Raw genomic sequence first — 20040 nt, 5'->3', positions numbered from 1 at the left:
AGGAATCTGAGATCATGGCTGTGTACTGAAATATTTATTACCAGCAGGTCTATTCATCAATTTGGGGGGGGGGGGGGTTGTTGAGCGGCTGAATGGTTAAGGCATGTGCATTGAATCAGACGTGGTTTTGATTCCCTGCTGGTATGTGACAAGGAGTTGGGTGGTCTGTCTAACCTTGTGAGTTTTCTCTGGGTCCTCCAGTTTCCTCCCACTGCTAAAGACCCCAATGCAAAAGAAATTATTGAAATAAAATTGAATCATTTAGTTAGTCCTAAAATGACCTAGTTTGTGTCGAGTGGAACACGCCATTTCTCTCTCTCTCATCAATTTAGGGATAATCTATGAAGAAAAGCACAGGTGTGCATTTTCTCCGTTTGAAAGGTGTGTAAATTTTTTGTTTGAATGTGCAAAAAATATATGTATTGTTTTGGTGAACCATCTGTATAAAAAAAAATTCAACCAAAATTTTACATTCAAAGCATGAAGGCAAAATAACTGGCTTGACAACTGAAAATTATCATCATTAAATAATGTGCTTTATAACCTTGCAACTTAATAAATGTTGAATATCGAGGAGGGCTTTCAATAAGATTTTATGAAAATCCAACAGATGGGCACTTATAACTCAAATATATTTTCAATAAATTTGCTCTGACTGAAAAGCTTGTCTTGAGATGATGTTTCTATAAGAATGGATGATCAAGGCAAGGAGTTACTTCCCTTCTATAACACATTATTTTAATTGTGAGTTTTGAGATTGACATTTATTTTACAAAAATGTTTACAGGCTGAACCAGTGGCATTAAGGGAGTAGCCACTGGGCCATGTCCCTACTCCCAGCCTTTAGTCCATCAAAAGAGTGTGTATTTACCAAGCATGTTCAAGACTAGTCTTAACCAAAATAATACCACAGTTATAGGCTCAATACTACTCTTGATGTAACTGAATAATATGTCCCAATCTTTATTCTGGTCAACAAATTGTACTATTTTAGAATATTTCAATTAATTGATGATACAAATTTCATCTTAACACACCTTATTTAAAATTTTTGAAAAATTCAACATAATGGTTTGAAACGTCTTTGTAAGCCTTTTCAAATGAAACTTCGATTTAAAAATATTTTCGAACCCTCTGGACAAGTAAAATAGGATGTAATGGATAATTTACACAACAGGAAGGACACTTAAACATCTAGTACTTAGATAGAGATATTATTTATTTTCTGGAGCTTTCAAGCCAGCAAGAGTGTTATTGTCCCTTTAAGCATATTTAACACACCCTTCAATATCTATTTACAAATGTACATACATGCAATCATAAATGTTTATATCTGTTGCCTGTTTCTACTGGAAACGCCTGCCTATATCCAAGCTGGTCGCCTATCGAGCTCAATTCTCGAAAAATATAACAGCAAATTATTCAAGTGAAATTGAAACATGTTAGTCCCAAATTGAACTGGTTTGTGTCAAGATGTTAAACCCCACTTCTTTCTCTCTCTCTGTTACATTTCTAATGTAGAGTAATTCACAGAACAAGAAAACATCTTACTATGTATTTCAAGTGATTATCGAAAAGTTTAACTCTTGACCAAGACAATATTCAAAGAAACAAGTTTAAAAAAAAGAAATATAATCGATTCAGATTTATTAATACATTTACTGCAATTGGGAAAGAGATGGGAGATAATTTGTTTTCCAGCTACCCAATCATTCTTATCAACCAGTAACCTCTCCTCAAAATAAAATTGTTGATGCAAATTGCATAATATGCGAACAATCAAATTTTTAAGTTGATTATTACACATGGTCAACCACTGTTTGCTAATTTAGTATATCAGTGTGTGTTGTTGCATGTTGCATAGTAACCACACTTATCCACTTAACTGTCTTACAATTGGAGACATCATTCATAACTGCACCCACCTTTGTATTGTCTTGGCTTGAAACATCTTGTAAGATATCTTTTTAGCAACAATTATATTTTGCTTGGTAGCTCCCACCATTGTTTCCTGTCAGTGGTTTTATATTTAGGAATTTTTTGACTATTGAGGAAACATATCTTAAGACACAGGACATACCTAAATTTTCTTGTCCTAATTGAAAGGTCACTTCTCTGCACATTACCTCATAGGTTTGCATCTAAACAAGGCTGAAGTAGAGTGCAAGATAATGAGTTTCGTTTTCAAGAAAATAGGAACACAAATATCAGGGGCAAATACAAAAACAATTCCATTTAATTTCTCCTAAAAGCAATAATTGCCATTTTTATTTCTTTAAGCATAATATGTTTGGATATTGTACAAAGGACATTTCTGACTGATCTTAATATTTACACAAACCAAAAAACATCTGAATGTAAATTTTTGATGTGTGTTAATTGTCAAAATCAATATCTTTTTTATATTTAACAGTGATAATGTAAATAATTTGTGAATATCAAAGAAAAATACATACTGGTATACATAATAAGCTATGTAACAATGAACTGTCCAAAAGTTTTATAATGAGTTTTCTAAATTGTAGCACATCTAAAATATAACATAAACTGTTAACTTACTTCACCATGCCCTTTTTCGTTAATGGAATACATAACATTTTATGTGACATAATTAGTGGTAAAAAACTGGTCTACATTACAGTATATTTGGGGAAAAATAGTGTCAAAACTTGCATCTTTTTCATTCACTTTGATTGCTATTCTCCCACAGGCTCTTGTCCAGATTGTGGTTACAAAAATATCAATTCTAGATGATCAAATTTTCATATTGCAACGTTGTATCCATTTCACAAATTATCAAATTCAAATATACAAAAAATATGTTTAAAATTCTTTGAACAGTAATTTATCATATTCAATAGCAATAATCGAAATTTGAATATTATAATAGAGAACAAATTATTAGTTCTGTTTTCAAAAAACTGGATTGTACTTAACTGCAATTAAGAAGTGGTACAAGTTGATTCATTAGCTCATAACATTTTTTAAAAATCAATTTATTCTCATTTCTTCTTTTTCTACAAGAGTATATGATTAAAATTTATACAGCCTACTCTCTCTCTCTCTCGATCCCACGATCCATTCTATCCCAATATACATATTATAACTAGGTGAATTGAAGGGAAATGTATATACACATAGATATATAGTGAAAGATAAACCATCTTAACACTACCAGCACTACTGAGCACTACACAATATATACAGTGTCTGTTACACAAACAGTTTATAGTATAATATTTTTAACCACCAAGAATTTTTTTTTTAATATTTGTTATTAATATCAAAACATAATTTTTGTTTAAATATTATTTTCTCCTCAATAATTTTTAAATTTAACTAAAATATAATTTATTTCATAAAATTTAAAAAACAACCATGATAATTTAAAGTTTCAAAGTTTTTTTATATTCATTATTAATATCAAAATATAATTTTTGTTTTTATTCTTTTTTCCTAAATAACTGTTAAATTAATTAAAAAAATAATTCATAAGATACAATTTATTATCTAAAATTTATTGACTATTAATTTTGTTGTGTATTTTAGATGATAACCAATTCGAAAACAATAATTTGCTTTTTTAAATGTTTCAATCAGAAAATATCAAACTCAACAATAAAATGTATAAAAGTGTTTGATATACATAAAAGAATAATTAAAACATAATATTAACTAATACCCAGCTATTTGTACAACAGACACTTGAGCTTATAACAAAATTAGAAAGATATCAATTTTATGCCATCAACATACTGTATGGTTTGCACTAACATAATTAGACAGTCATCTTCATGGCATCAAATTTATACATTCAATTATAACTATAAAAACTGGAATCTAAGAAGCGTTTTTCCTCCAAATTGTGTATAATACAAAATAATAGTTTGTCTATAGGTTTTGAATAACATAATTTTAACAAGCGTGATTCTCTTAAAAATAAAGCAAGGGAAGTAAGACAAACAGTTGTGTGAAATATCGTAAGAAACACAAATGATATTCATTTTTCTAAGACATATATAATAAGCTTGTCACTTGGTGACCAGAAGCCCAATTAACACAACACAATATACCAAACAAGCTAAATATATGTAAATAAGGGACTACTAGCCTTCAAAGTCTTGGGGCATATTTTGTAGTATTTAAATTTAAGGAATACTTCGAAAAGTTATTTGAAATTCTATCCCCTGATACTGATAGTGTTTATTCATGAAATAATTGATAAAGAGTCTTATTTGAAAAATAATTTAATTAATTTTCTTTTTGATCTTAAATTAACTAATGCACTTTATACTTATAACTTCAATTGGAGAAATCTATATAAGAATACCCAAAACATATTCAAAAATACATTCCAAAAACAAAATATATTCTCTAAGTAAGTTTAACTCAGTCACATTAGATTCTGAAGTCAAAACTTTTGTCAAAATTTCAAATATTAAACCTTTTTTTAAAAAACAAAAACAAATGTAGAATTGTTTAAATATATATAAACCTAAATTAACTCCCCATATCCTATATAAATGTACCATGCAGAATATTTGAAATAAACTTTAGATTATGATGAATTAATACAACTATGTGTATAAAAATCAAATTAAAGATGATGAATTGCAATCAATGTCCAATGTACCATCAACAGTCTATTCTAAAATTTATTTTAAAAATACTATATTATTATTTTAATAATAATATTTGTGTTTTCACATCGTCAGCCTGTGTACAATTTCATTTATTAAAAGACTACATATAAACATGTTTTTCTTGAGGTGTTTTAAAAACACTTAGTCTCCCAGATAGCTGTGCATCTGACATATTGTCTCAAGGGCCAAGCTCATAGAAATATCTTAAATCTTTCATCTGGGTTCATCTTTATCCCCTTCGGTGCCTGGTATGGAAACTGTTTGGTATGCAATTTGAAGTTCAGGTCAGTCACACAGCTTTATAGTTAAAAATTTATCTACTGGTTTGTCTTTCTTTTTATCGTCAAGTTGTACAGCAACTATACTTATTACCAAGAATGTGTAAAAGATTATTGCTAAAAATATTTTTTTTCTTTAAATAGTTCTCAATAACCCGATGTAGTGTAAAATTTGTCATTTGCATATAAATAAACTAATTTGCATAAATATATAAAAGGAGAATTTCATTTTGTAAGTCTATAAGTCATATGCAAAAAAAAAATAGTATTCTGGTAATAATACTAGAAACTGTGGAATTACATGACAACTTGACAGGCATATCAACATATGCTTGGCACCGACTGGGTTAAAGAACCTTTTAACTATCAGTTAATCTATTTTATGTGTCTATGTGTTCTTAGTCAGCAACTCATTTCTAAACTTTTCACTAAATTGGCTTTGATTTAGAATTTTCCAGGAACTGGGCTTTGGTGATGTTATGTTAAGACAATGTGGTTTTAAACCATCACTTTGCTAACTCGTCTTGTAATATTCTCATCTTTTTATTGTATTTATCTTGTCAATGGTGAGAGTATATTCTGAAGCCTATCAGGTGTTAGTTTTGCACTTGGTGCCAGAAAACCAACTGTATATTATTTACAATAGTTTCATATATAGAACAATTACTATCAATGTGTCCACAGGCAGAAGGATAAAATGCTTCACAAACATCATTGCCTTAGGCATGTAAACACGACATATATTTAAACTCATTAAATGCTTGTAAACTGTACATCAGGCCTAAAGTATAATAGTAATAATAATTGATTATAATAATTATAACATCAATTGTTTAGAAATTTTTCACCTGTATTTAGCCTGTTACAGTCCACCTATTGGTAGATTTTACAATAAAATAAACAAAAAAGTTTAAACAATCCAGATTAACATTTACAAAATTAATCTAGATATTATTACTCCGCAGATCAAAAAACAACTAGATCTATCAAGTTTGTTTTTCAATATCCGCCGGTCTAGTCGTCGTTATTCTGTGTCTGTATTTATTTTACGATCGCTCATGTTATTATGGGCTTCTAACATTTCAGTCAACAAATCACAGAATACCACACATCCTTCTCGCTTCAACTGTTGGAAATATGCAATGCCACGCTCCCCTGCTTGTCGTATATGGGTTAACAGCAAGAGGATGGACGGAACATGCCGAACATTATCTGCATGGAACCGTGCTGATGTTTCTACAAGGGCGTCCAGAATGACTTGTCGCATGTCTTGGATTCGACTATAGCTTGCCAATCTTCGTACCTCTGAAAAGAGAGAAAACAATGATTGAATTTAATTTATACTTTAAACTATAGAACGCAAATGGCATCATACTTTGCATAAGCTGCAGTTAAAGCTAAATTATGCTAGATTTCTTTATCACATCTACTATATCTTTATATTAAAAAATTTTTACAAAATAATCAAGGGGCATAACTCTGACAGTAATTATTGAAAATTGTTGACAATTTCAAGTCAATTGGATGGTAACTTTAAGCTCTAGTGCAACCACAAGGTTTTTAAAAATGGATCAAGGGTCATAACTCTGACAGTAATTATAGAAAATCATTAGGCTTCTTTGTCACTTCACCTGCTAAACCTAACCGAAAATATATGCCACATTTCAATGTGGGAATATAAAAATCTGTACATATTAATACATAGGGATTTAAAGGAATGGCATGGGTTTAATGTGACAATAACAGTAATCTATATGAAAATAATCTCACTGGTATACCTCTACTTTTTTTCCAAGAACAGAGGTTTCAATATATGCATGTACCAAGTGGTAATGGGTTATTACATTTTAAAATCTTAGTTATTTAGAGATGATATAATATATATTAATAGAACATACCTGCGTTGACTAATACTGTAGCTTGTAATAGTAGAAGTTCTTCTTTACTAATACAATATTGTACCATTAGTTCTGATACAGCTGCTACCTGATCCAATATTTCTGTCATTCCAGTCAAATTCCATAATTGTCTGGAATAAAGATGAAAAAAGATTTTACTACAAATGAATTTTTGGCCACTATTAAAGGCGAAAAGTTTGTGAATATGTTTAAAGACAGGTGAAATCAAATAAACCTCTTTCTAAAGTTTGGATCCAGGTGAAACAATATAAATTATCCCAAGAAAGTTGTCAGCAGAGCAAATAAATCTTTTAGGCATCACATGCTTTTGCAATCTCTACTACATATGGATCCCACCGGTTCTAGTGGGAGGTTGTGTCATGGGTAATATGGGCAAATTTTGACATTATAATGTCAGTCATTCGATTAACCAATCAGCATCAGTTTTCCAAGTAGCTATTACTTTGTTTTCTATCACTGGCACATGATAAGAATGACACAACAGACCACTGGATTGGCTAACCGCCCAGAATGCAGGTTATTTAACAACTCTTCCAGATCCTGGTGCAGTGAAGACAAGTAAAACAAAATTTTGAACCATAAAAAACAAAAAGAAATATGATTTGTGTTTTAATCAGATTAAAGGCTTTGTATCTTTTATAGACACAAAAGTTACTGTAATGTCGACAATGATTGATCAGTGAGATAAAGAGTTGAACAAAGCTAATAATATAATCAATTATTTCTTTTGTGGTATAATATATTGAATTTCAGACAAAATCATTAATATTATTATTACTATATAATAAGATAAAAATCATGTTGAAATACAAAACCATTAAACAGTTTTATTTGATAAGAAAATATAGTTAATATGTCTAGTCTATCTGTTTATTAATAAACATGTTATGCTTACATACACTAGTTAAATTCAAACATATTGTCACAATATTTGTTTTATTATTTAAGTAAAATTCAAAGAGCTAAGTTGGTTAGCATTTATCTTTCATTGAAATTTTAATGAATGCATCATTGGTTATTATATTATGACATAGTCATTTTTTGGAATATAGTTTATTTATAATTTACATGCAGGGTTTTAAACACTAGTTTAAGGTTTATTTTGGCATGTTGGGGTGATATAGATGGCAATATGGTATACAAAAAAATCTGCAGCTTAACCAAGGCAAAGGTTCCAACATTCCTATTTACTAAAGAGTCAAATTCAGTTATAAATCCACTGCTTCAGGGTAAGAAACATTTTACAATTATCTGCAGTGTCTTATCTTATTCTCTGATAAGCAGACAGCTATCTTTTTCCCCCCTTTGAATGTTGAAAGTCCAGACAGGTGATTGTAAAACTCACTCAGAGTTCGTTTAGATGTAAAATAAGATCGTATAATCATTCTTAGATCTAAACCATTTGATAGGATTCAATTTCTCAGGACTCACTCTTTAACATACTTCAACATCAAGTTTATCTTATTGCACACTTTTTAATCAACAGTCATGAAAAGAGCATTAATTCTTTCATTTGAATAAAACTCTGAAGTCATTTTCACATAAAAGACTAGAGCCCCATGCTATCTCCTATAGTGCGGAACATAATCCTACTAAAAGTAATGTTTCACAATAGCACCTGTTGGATTAGGTACAATGAATAGAACTTTGTAATTAGTTACGTCATGTGACATCACAGAATTTCATACTAAATGAGTAATATTACATTTAAATAAATCTCCTGGGGGTTCAAAAAGGACATTGACCTATTAAGGCCTACTCAAAGGTTATGTAAAGGGTAAAAAGCTCTCTGCAATTTTAATGAGCGATAAAATTACTAGAAATAATCATTATTCTTTATTCTTTATCGCAGTCTATCCTCTTTATTAGGTTTTCTGACACAAACTTAATATTGATTAAATTTTCCTTGCCATTTCACTCGAGTTAGCATAAAGCTCATATTTCTGACTTAAGCCGCTTAATTATATTTGTACTGGTCTATTTATAGGATATGACATGTAAGTTCATTTATCTTTTAATCAAGGAAGTACGGTATAGACATATGTAAATGATTGGCTATTTATGATGATGTGTTTCACTGTAAACTGATACAAAATTTTAATAAGTCTTAATTTAATATTTATTCAGTTACAGCAGGGTTTTTTAATATCTTAATCAAGTGGTTAATATATTTTCTAAAAATATTTTGTCTCCAGGGAAATAAACAATACTTGAAAAGTGTTCTAGTCTATTCAGCTAATAATTTAATTTATCACCCAATAATACATTCTACAGTAGATATCGCTTGTGTGATAAATTTCATAATCTACTGTGATATCTCCTTAGGAGATATCGCTTTACATGAATTTGATTGGTCAATCAAAAAGGAACTACTTTTTTTTTTTTCAAAGAACAGTTCATTTTTTATTAAATGTAAGTTCTTTCTTCTTTCTTATTAGAAATGAACTATTTTTATTTAATTGGCCTTGATGGAAACACTGGGTCAATATAAAGGACTTTGCAATGGTTGAATTGCTGTCAAAAAATGATGTATCACTACGCGGTAATGTAATCAGGTTCAGTAAAAGTGTAACCTATAGTAAATAATTATATTTATTTATAAATGTGCATGTAAGATTACTAAGAAGGGATTGGGTGATAAATAAAATCTCCTACTTGTCTTTTTTGATATCAAAAAATATCAACACTCGTCGATAAAGTAAAAAAAAACTCAGCATATAATATGAAATCAGATGCAGGAACAGGATATCATTTAAGTTCTAAAATTTAGCTGTCAGGAATACGATATCTTTTAAGTTTTAAAATTTTTGCATTGTAAAGTACTAATATGTAAATTTTAGAATTTATTATTATGAAGTTTAATTTGAAATTATTATTATGAAGTTAATTTGAAATTTTTGAATTTACTCTTATGAAGTTTAAATTGAAATTTTTGAATTTATTATTATGATGTTTAATTTGAAATTTGATGTAATGCTTACAATAATCAATTTATAGGAATTTATCATTACAAAGTTTAATTTGAAATTTTATGTAATGTCTATAAAATTTATTTTTAGAATTTATTATTATGAACTTCTTCTGAAATTTTATGGAATGTCTACAATCTTTATATTCAGAACAGATTACATGCATTATAAAGTTTAATATCCACAATATTTATTTCCAGGATAATACCAACCTATCGAGATGAAAATCTGGTGCAAAGACTAGACGTTTCCCTTCATGGTCCATGGAACGAAATGCACAATTTAATAACAATAATTCCATCCAACAACATTCTATCAAATGGACTTGATCACTTAGAGACAGATCTGTATAACCTTTAAAGCAAAATATACAATTTCATTACCATGATGATAATGATGGTGATGATACATGATACATGAGAAGAGAATGTACAATGTAGAGCTCTTCATCAAAATGCAATGTAGTGTGAGTATCAGGCAAATCTGAACTTGAAACAAAATATATTTTGTATCTATTTTACTAATGTCAAATACATTAAACATTTATTTGAAAAAGTAAAAACTTCTTCATTTTAATTAATTTTTCCCAGAGAGTCTGAAAAAGGATACATAGTGTTTTAGAATAGTACTCTTCATATATGCAGATTAGGGATTTGGAAAAAGAGTGTTCTGGAAAATTCACATTATGTTTTAAAATCTATATTTCAGACAATATCTAATTTTGCATGGCTTAATCAATGTTGTAATGTATTGAAATTGATTATTTAACATTTTAATCAAGAGATTAAAATCCAAATATAGATAACCTCCTGGCTTGGATTCAATCAGGATAAAAAGAGGCTCATCCAAATAATTTAACAAAGATTATATACTGGTACGAGGCAATGGCTTACTTTGACCATGTCCTGTTTATATTTTATGTCGAGGATGCTGAATGTTGACTGATATTTCTTGTAGAGATTCAACTTGCACAAGATGATTGCAGTTTGTAGGGCTTTAAAACAGCTCTCAAATGATGTTCAGAGAGAGAGAGAGAGATAGGTTTAATGTCCGCACGACATAAACTAGGTCATTTTCGGACAGACATGATTCAATTTTATTCAAATAATAAGCTTGCGCATGGGGGTCTTTAGCAGTGGGAGGAAACTGGAGGACTCAAGAAAACCCACGAGGTTGGACAGGCGACCCTACTTCTTGTCACGTACAAATAAAATGAAATGAAATGGGGTTTAACGTCCTACTGTTCTGCTCCTAATCTGGGCTAATGAAGACGGACATACACCATACAGTGTGCTATGAGGGAAATTTTGCCCGGGCAGCGGCGCTACGGCCTACTCTTATATCGAATTCCAACTGCCAAGAGATCTTTTACGTCCACGCCAATATGTACACAGGACCTCAGTTTTCCGTCCCATCCGAACAACTAGACAGCTGTCCTTGTCAGGCCCTCCATCCTACATCACTGACAAGGGGAAACCATGTACATGCGGTGAATTGAAACCACACCACTTGACTCAATGACACGTTAACCATTCAGCCACCCAACCCGCCTTGATGTTCAGAGACTTTAATAACATGTCATTATAATGACTGATTGACTTGTGTATACATAATTAAAATAAGATATATAATCTAATGGTGATTTGACAACCAGTTAATCAAGTACATACCTGGGACATGTTTGGCCCAGTTTATCAAGTATACTAGTTCTCTGTCGGCTAATTTGATCAGCGTATTTAATAAATGTATTCTAGATGGCGGCAAGTTATGATTATGGTAACTCTCTAGTACAGGAAGATCAGCTTTCTGCAGCGCTTCCAATATAGCATAAGCTCGACTCCGTTTGGCACACTAAAAAAAAAAAAAACCAGAAGTTTTTTCAAAGGTGTATGTGTTTAAAAATATAATTTATATAATTCATAATAAAGGTCACCCCAATGATAAACGAGTTACAAAACTATTATGTCAAATACCAACTGATATCATTATTTTGAAGAAAAGTTATACCGATTCGCCCAAATAATATAGAAGTTTTACTTCCATTCAGATGTCTCAAAACAAAACTGGAATAAACTTATGAAGTAACCTTTCCAGGCCATAAAACAAAGGACATAGTTTTAAAATTTTGTCGCCTTCATTTTTAAAATTAAAGCAAAATTCAACAGAAATTTAACCATGTTGTATACTTTCATAAAATCGTGATGTTACAACTTGTAATACAGTTAATGCCAAATTGGTCTCTATTTAGATCTGATTAATGATTGAACAAATCACATGTTCTATGGACAAGTAAATCATTATAATTAGTACTGGTGATTTGTAGTTCCACTATGCTATATTATTATATCTTCTATTTTTTATGTCTATAAAGTGACACTATTAAATGTTTTAACAAATGTAGAATAAAATGGGGTTTAACGTCCGAACAGGGTAAGGAAACATTTCTAGCATTATTTTGAAATATTTATACAAGTTTTTGAAGGTCTTATCTTTAAACTTCTTCCTTAACCCATTAGCAATGGGTTCCTTAGTTCACCCCAAATTTTTGTAGTACCCCTACAAACTAGTAAATGGTCCTATAATAAAAGCCAAAAGGAACAGCAGTTTTGGTCTTCCAGGGATATACTGGTATTAATATATCACTTTTCTCTCATTTTCTTTAAGGACCTGGGGTAGTCAATATTAAAATGCACCAAATACTAAAGGGTTATGGTTATACAATTGTAATCTTGTACAATATAACCTTTAATACATATTGCTTTCTTCAAATAAAATTAAAGATTCAGTCACTTAGCTAAGGCATTTTAAAATAAAAACTTACTTTAGAAGGAATGAGTGAACCCGATGTTGAATTAACAGCTGTCTCTGAAGAATCAACACGACATCGTTTTCCCTTTCCTCCTCCACCTCCACTACTCTTTCTTTCTTTTCTTTGACTTCCTGGAATTCATACAAAATGTCTGATTATGATAAAACAAAATAAGCACTAATTATCTACTTGTCACAAGCACTCATTATCAACCATTATCCAATCTGTGTATCATGACCAGCAAATTTTATAAGTCCCACTTAGTTTGTACAAATTCAAATTAAAACTCCTAATTGCATTAATAAATTCAAATTAAAACTTCTTGTTGCATTAATAAATATTAAACTCTATAAAAACACATAATTTGTAATTTTAATAGGATTCTGTGTCTTCAATGAATCACTCATTGAAGTCATAAAAAATAACAATGCGAGTTTTCATGTTCAAAAACATTTGCATATATGTATACAATGTATAGGGAGTGTTCTCAGAGAGGAAAAAAGCATTGATCAAACTAAAGTAGTCTGTTGAATACATGTACATGAAATGTAGATTTCATTTTCAGTGTTCGGAATGGGAAGAAAAGCTGTTATTTTGTGCCACCTTGAGAGTATAGCCATCTTTTAAAATTTGTTTTAGTTTGCTTACGGTTTTCATTGAGATTTCTTAAAAAGTTTGTACTTTTACTATTTTTCAAGGAAATTAATGGATCATGGAATATAATTAAATAATAGTCGCATGCCAAGTATATAAGTGTATGTGTAGTAGATTTTATCTATTTAGTACAAAAAGGTCAATTCATGAAGTCGGATAGATAACTAGTATTTCTAAAGCTGACAGAGCAAACTTTACTAGAAATAATGCGATAACTTTGTTCTGTTTATTTCAATCTTAGTAAGCATCATACATAAGGCTCTAGAGAAATCCAAATAATTTTCAAGTAGCCATATCAAGATGGAAGATACACCAAGTTCCAATACAATACATATAGATTTTGTCTCGAGTAGATATATATTACTAGGTCTATTTCTAACGGCAAGAAAGTGCTAGACTTATGAGTCTTATCGAGTTGTAGCCAGGCTTAGCTAACCATTGGTCACATATAAACTGTCTATACAGTAACCTTTTAATGACGGGTATTACTGCTAGTAAAGACAATTAGCTTATGTCCAGTGCGTTAGATAATTATAAGGTGTCTCATGTCTGGACAAAAAGGAAAGCCCTAGAGTTAGGAGAGCAGACGAATCATTAATCAAATCACCTAATCTAAAAGTCAGGTTGGATAAACTTATACTATAGATAGCCATAAATATATTACACTGAATCTGCTCCCTTCTTGGAGTTTGTTATAAAAAAAATATACATAAATTCATCTTTTTAATAAAAACTATCTGATTTCAAAGAAATATATTCAAAGAAAAATTTCTTTATTTATCTGTGGTGAAAATAGTAACAACTGGCATAGTATTTCAATTGCCAAATTTGAAAAGAAATAGTATTTGTAAATATAGTATATATAAATAGTATACATAAATCCCAGAAATTCCTAATTAGCAAAAGGCACAACTACTATATTAGGTTAATGTTTGTACAAAGTTTCATGAAGATATCTTGAATGGTTTATGAGATATGCTCCAGAAACAAAATTATACACCAAAAACTAAGTCAATTTTTTTTCCATGGAAACACAAAAATTATAAATCCCAGAAATTCCTAAATAGCAAAAGGCACAACTACTGTAATAGGTTGATGTGTGTACAAAGTTTCAGAAAGATACCTTGAACGGTACATGACATATTATATTATGCTCCGGAAACGAAATCGGGACGGACCCCATTTCAATATCCCTCCCTAACTTCGTTTGGCGGCGGATAATTATTTTTTAAAACCAAATAGACACAGGAGCATAAATGGAACAATAAATGCAAGACAATACATTACAGCTTCAAATGATGATGCACCACAGCAAATGCATCTTGTATTCACTGGTCTTTGAAGTTGTGCATATTTGTTATTATAATGAGCGGTGGGGAGTTTTTATCACATCTAATCAATTTGTTTAGTCTATAAAAATCAAATAATTTATGTTAGAAAACCCAAAGCATATGGAACTCAGAAAAGTAGAAAACATTAACATGTACTTGCATTAAGTTTTAAAGAAGCCTGCTGTGAACATTACCCTATGTAAATAATGCCGTATGTTTCAGAAATTATGTAACAGTAGGCCTATAAAACCCACTTTGAATGAGTATTAAGACCCGTAGGATATTATCTTTTCATGGAAAAATATCTTCCATCAAACAAGTAATCCAGAGGAAATATGATGTAGACTTTACAAAATGGTCTTATTATTAAAAGTATATCAACCATTTTGCTGCCAATGCGTCTGCTAACACCACTCTGAAATATCTCTGTGTAAATACATGTCTATTAGACAAAACAGTCTATGTTTATCCTAATTCTAAAACCAACTCATCCAAAAAGGCAGCCATTGCCAGTTAGACTGAAGTGCAAATTCAATCCATTATTTCCTCACCTCATTCCAATTCTGCTAATGTGTTTTGAGATGGCGGCGGGTCTATTGAAATTTCATCAAATTTAAAATCATTATTTTACCAATTTATGGCTAAGTAATCAGAGAATTTCATCTCTATGTACAGTTTCTAAATAATATTCAAATTAAATTGTTCCCCTATGTGACTCGAGTCAGACAGAAAAGCAAACTTTGTAATATTCGATTAAATTTTTCTTCCTTTTAAATCTATAATGCAATAGAGTTTTCTTTTCTTTTTTTCACAATGTTTTTATAAATTTGTATTCCATTTCAAATTCAATATTACACTAAATTTATTATGGCTAGACTTATAAAATTGTAAATGAGGGAATGTTCCAAATAATCATATTTCCTACAAATCAAATGTGTGAGTACACAAAGGCTATTGACATTCCTGTTTATCAAACTATTTGTAAAATATGATATCAAAATTAACAAGCTAAGAGTGAGGCTGATGTCCCCTGCCACAATCCCCAAATAAATAGATGACACATATTAATTAATTGCACATCTATACCCTAAGTTTCATCACTATCACCCAATTAGAACCAAAGTTATCATGTTCGAAAGTCTCAACCAATCAAATTACTTATCTTTGCTTATCCTTGGTGGGAAATGTGCATGATCAAACTCTATCAAGGCATTCACCTAATAAACACCTACACCAAATTTGAACATTCTAATTCAATTAGAAGGAGAGTTATTGTGTCCCAACAAGTGTGACCGATGTACAATACTGGCCTGGGGGGTGGGGTGGGAGGGGGAGGGGTATTTAAAGGGACATTTTCATCAATAAGAGAGAGAGAGAGATATGGGGTTTAACTTCAACTTGACAAAAAACAGGTCATTTTAGAACTAACAAATGGTTCACTTTTATTTCAATAATTTGCTTGCGTTCATCAATAAAAATAATTTTGGTCTAATAGTGTTTTCAAAGTTATGTTTATGTTGCTAAAAAACAGGCAGGCAGTACATTATATTTAACTTGAGAAAAAGATCAGTAACCCTAATCTGACCTAATTGCAATACTGAGCACTGGCCTACATAGAGCAAATCAATTGGCAAGTACTTTAAACTTCATAACACGTGGAACACTCATGAATGAGATTAATCATAAAACATTTGTATATCAGAAAAGGACAGAAAGATTTTGTCTTAAATTGTGCACACAATCCACTTTAAAACTTCAAATTGAATTGTAAGTTCACATTATGTTTAACACAAATTTTAAGCGTGAGTGCCTCTTGAAACACCAATCAGCAGCCCTTAATAAATCAGTACACCACCCATAATGTCTAAACCAACAGGGCTACTAAAATACGGCAAATAAAAGAAAGAAAGACGCACCTTGAGTTATGTCAATGACATGCACCGGGATTGCATGTCTTTCAAAATCTTATGTAAACTAAGTACAAACACAATGAATAGGCCTACCGTATATAGTTCTCAACTAAGTTAAATTTAGTACTCACATAAATTAAAATTGCAAAACTGGGACATTAAGGGGTGGTTCTATTCACTTCAGCCATACAAGGAAATTAAAATAAACTTTTTATCCTTTCAATCAGAAATACCAGTCAATATTGACATATAAAAAGATTATATTAATAAATCATTTATTAAATGACACAAACCTTTATTCATTCCAACTTCATAACACTTGCGCAGACGGCAAGCTTGGCAACTTTTACGTCTATGTTTGTCTATTGTGCAGTTATTTGTAGCTGGACATACATAATCAACAGGACCTGAAAAATTTAAACGAAAACATTTTATTTTTACAAATCTATATATTTTTTTTTTTTTTATAAATTAGAGAAATCAATTTTTATTTCCAATAATAAATAAATTATTGATGTTTTGATATGTTACAAACTTGTATCTAAATATTGTTGGTTAATGGGCCAAAATATTTTTCACTCCAATATCCAACCCAAATTTTCTGGAAACACTACTAGTAAGTGCAGGAGGATCACTACACACATAAATCACTAAATGTTCTATAATTTTCAAAATGTACTTAATTAACACTATATACCCAGGGGATATTTTAGTCCTAATGTGTCTTGAGGCATGTGCGACCTATATACTTGTCTAAATGTAACATGTACTTCCATCTTTACCAATAAAATCCTCTCAACCATGACTGTACACAAGGTGATTACTTTAACCGCATTAAATGTCTATTAAACATACAATACAGAGCAAATAAAAACTGTTATTAGTTAATAAATGTTTTATAAAGCCAATATGCTTTTTAATGAAATGTACCTAGAGTGAGATATAATTTGACAAGTATACTCAACTTAAACTAGAATCACATTTTTTATATTTCCTTAATAGAGACTGACAGTACACTGGAACGAAATGCTTTACTTCTGTCATTTTGAGACAAACTGACTTAAAATATCCAAATTATTGTACCAGTTTGTGAATATATAGAATCAAGCAAAACATGTAAAAATATTCAGAATATAATTTATAATGGTAACAACATATTTATCTGTCAGGTAGAGTACCAGAATATGTACCAGTAACCTTTTCTGTATGGACTAAAAATATATAATAAAACAACTAAAGTCCGACAAACAGAAAATCTTACGACCGATCACATCATTGCAAAATATTCCATCAATTTATATAAAACTAACTAAATAAATAAAACAGAACCAAAACTACTCAAACCATTAAATATTTCCAATTTATAAAATTAATAATTACAAATAGGAGACCCATTAAATATAAATGCAACATGTTTCAACAAAATGGTCTTTTCGAAAAATTGTATGTAAATGAAAAAGCTCAGATCAAAGAACTTATTTCAGTGATTTTATAATTTCACAGCTCAGCGATGCCAGGAATATTTTCCTATAAACAATCAAATTACTTACATTGTATCTGATCAAGAATAGAATCTATCTACAATATAAACAAAACATCTGCATTTTTACTAATAAATATTACTACTAACCTAGATGTTCAAGAAGTAGGGACTTTCTTCTGATACCCAAATGATAAGACAAATTTGGGAGGGAACTGAAGAAGGCAGGTTTTTTATCTCTGACCTCTACTACATTAGTAATAGCTTACTTACAATTGTATAGTGGGGTATACAGCCCAGGTTTTGAGGTCATGTGATGTTTTTCCAACAGTCTTATATCAATAAATAGGTCGTGTTGGCCTAATTCCACCTACTATCAATTAGTGTAGTATATTTGTGAGGGCAAGCTAATATTATTTGTCCAGGGTTTCTATGGGAAGTATTGACCAACAATAAGTGGTTATTTACAGCTGACCTCAGCAGATGTTTTCATCTAGATAGATTCAAATATTATCCATATATTATCATTACTATAAAAAATTATCTATTATTTTCAAAACAAGTTTGACTGAAAATTATTTTATAAATGGGTGTTACATTTTAATACATCAAAATGCTTTGCTAATTTGACTTTTTGGTCATTAACAACATTGTTTTAATTCAGTCAACTTCCTAAATGACTAAGCCTTCTATTGTAGGCCAAGTTTCACCAATTTTAATTTCATATCAGCAACAGAAAGCATGGTAAAATCATTCAAATGACATTCAGTCACTATTTGTGACAAGTGAAAGAGAGAGAGAGAGAGAGAGAGAGAGAGAGAGAGATGGGTTTAACTGTCCAGTAGACAAAAACTAGGTCATTTCGGGATCAACACATGGTTCAATTTTGATTCAACAATTCGCTTGTGTGTAGGAAACCAAGTCGGAAAATCCAGATGAAATTTCTCGGCCAATGCAGTGATCGAACACCCGAACTCCAGGCTAGCGAGCCAGCGTCTTAACCATGTAGCCACCGTACCTACCGACAAGTGATAGAAGAATGAGTCATTGTTTACGATAATAACATATTATAAACAAAAATGTGAAAATAGGCTAAAATGACTTGCGACTATCGGCTCATTTTGCTTCACTGGTCACATTTGTAATCTAAAGCATTACTCTTCTGGGGAAGCTATGCAAATGTCTTGTGGTAGCTAGATTGTGTGCCTAGATAGACTAAAGCCTAGCTTATGTCGCAATAGGACGCGACAAAACTGACAGAGACTCGAAATCAATGACTGGCTTACGATCAAGTGGAACTGATCAGTCGTGACTACCTGGGCAAACTGAGCACTAATATGACTGGTGTAAGTTGGACGGCAACCAGTTGCCTCCAGTTTCTCGGAGTCGCACATGTTCTACTCCTACGACTGGAGACAACTAGTTGTCCCTAGTCGCAAGTGACATGAGCGCATCTTGAGTCAGCACCTCGCTGAGGTAGCCAATACGTTTCGGTTATTTAGTCATGTGGTACCGGGGGCGGTAACAAACATGGCGGACAAGTGGAATGAGGCCATTTTGAAGGTTATCAAGTGGCAGTCATGTGATCTGTTTTATTGCGTCGCGACATAAGCTAGGCCGAAAACTAAAAGATTTATTTTCAGCGAACTGATGCACAGTATGTCTAAAAAGAAATGTGTCAGATTGTCCTTGTTTTCGTCTCCATATCCATCCCGCTCCCAAATATTTCCGGAGAATAACAAATTTCCATTCCTGGCACACATTCAATACATATTCGATCTTATAATTACTAAATGTAGTTTAAAAATATTATATAAAACATTTGGTGTCTCTGTCTATAGAAGATAGCAGCTTCGAGATGCTTTTTTTCTCAATATGCCACAACAATGACGCTAAAACAATCTCTTTATGCTTTACTTGCAAGATTTTTATCGTCATAATGAGATTCCATTTTAAGATTATTCATAGTTCACTTTAAATCAACATGAGGATTTCAAACCAGTTCTAAATTCTCAGTGATTAAAAAATGCATTATTTTTAGAATTTA

The 20040-nt window shown here is 31.0% G+C and overlaps 1 protein-coding gene across 8 annotated transcripts in view; it reads right to left on the bottom strand.

Annotated features, from left to right (window-relative positions):
• Positions 1-2234: 2234 nt before the first annotated feature.
• The window catches only part of LOC126820881 (estrogen receptor), a 137928-nt gene continuing 120122 nt past the window's right edge, over positions 2235-20040 (bottom strand). For all 8 annotated transcript variants that reach the window (XM_050549027.2, XM_050549026.2, XM_050549028.2 and 5 more), the window contains 6 exons: positions 16807-16920; positions 12631-12749; positions 11480-11660; positions 10022-10163; positions 6820-6950; positions 2235-6226 (listed from right to left, as the gene is read on the bottom strand). In XM_050549027.2, the coding sequence (XP_050404984.1) occupies positions 5946-6226; positions 6820-6950; positions 10022-10163; positions 11480-11660; positions 12631-12749; positions 16807-16920 (968 nt within the window). In that variant the 3' untranslated portion in view covers positions 2235-5945. The remainder of the gene's footprint in view (positions 6227-6819; positions 6951-10021; positions 10164-11479; positions 11661-12630; positions 12750-16806; positions 16921-20040) is intronic.

Source organism: Patella vulgata, chromosome 5 (assembly GCF_932274485.2).
Source record: "Patella vulgata chromosome 5, xgPatVulg1.2, whole genome shotgun sequence".
NCBI classification, from domain to species: Eukaryota; Metazoa; Mollusca; class Gastropoda; family Patellidae; genus Patella; species Patella vulgata.
The sequence above is the reverse complement of the archived record's forward strand: the minus strand, read 5'-3'. Positions and strand labels throughout refer to the sequence as shown.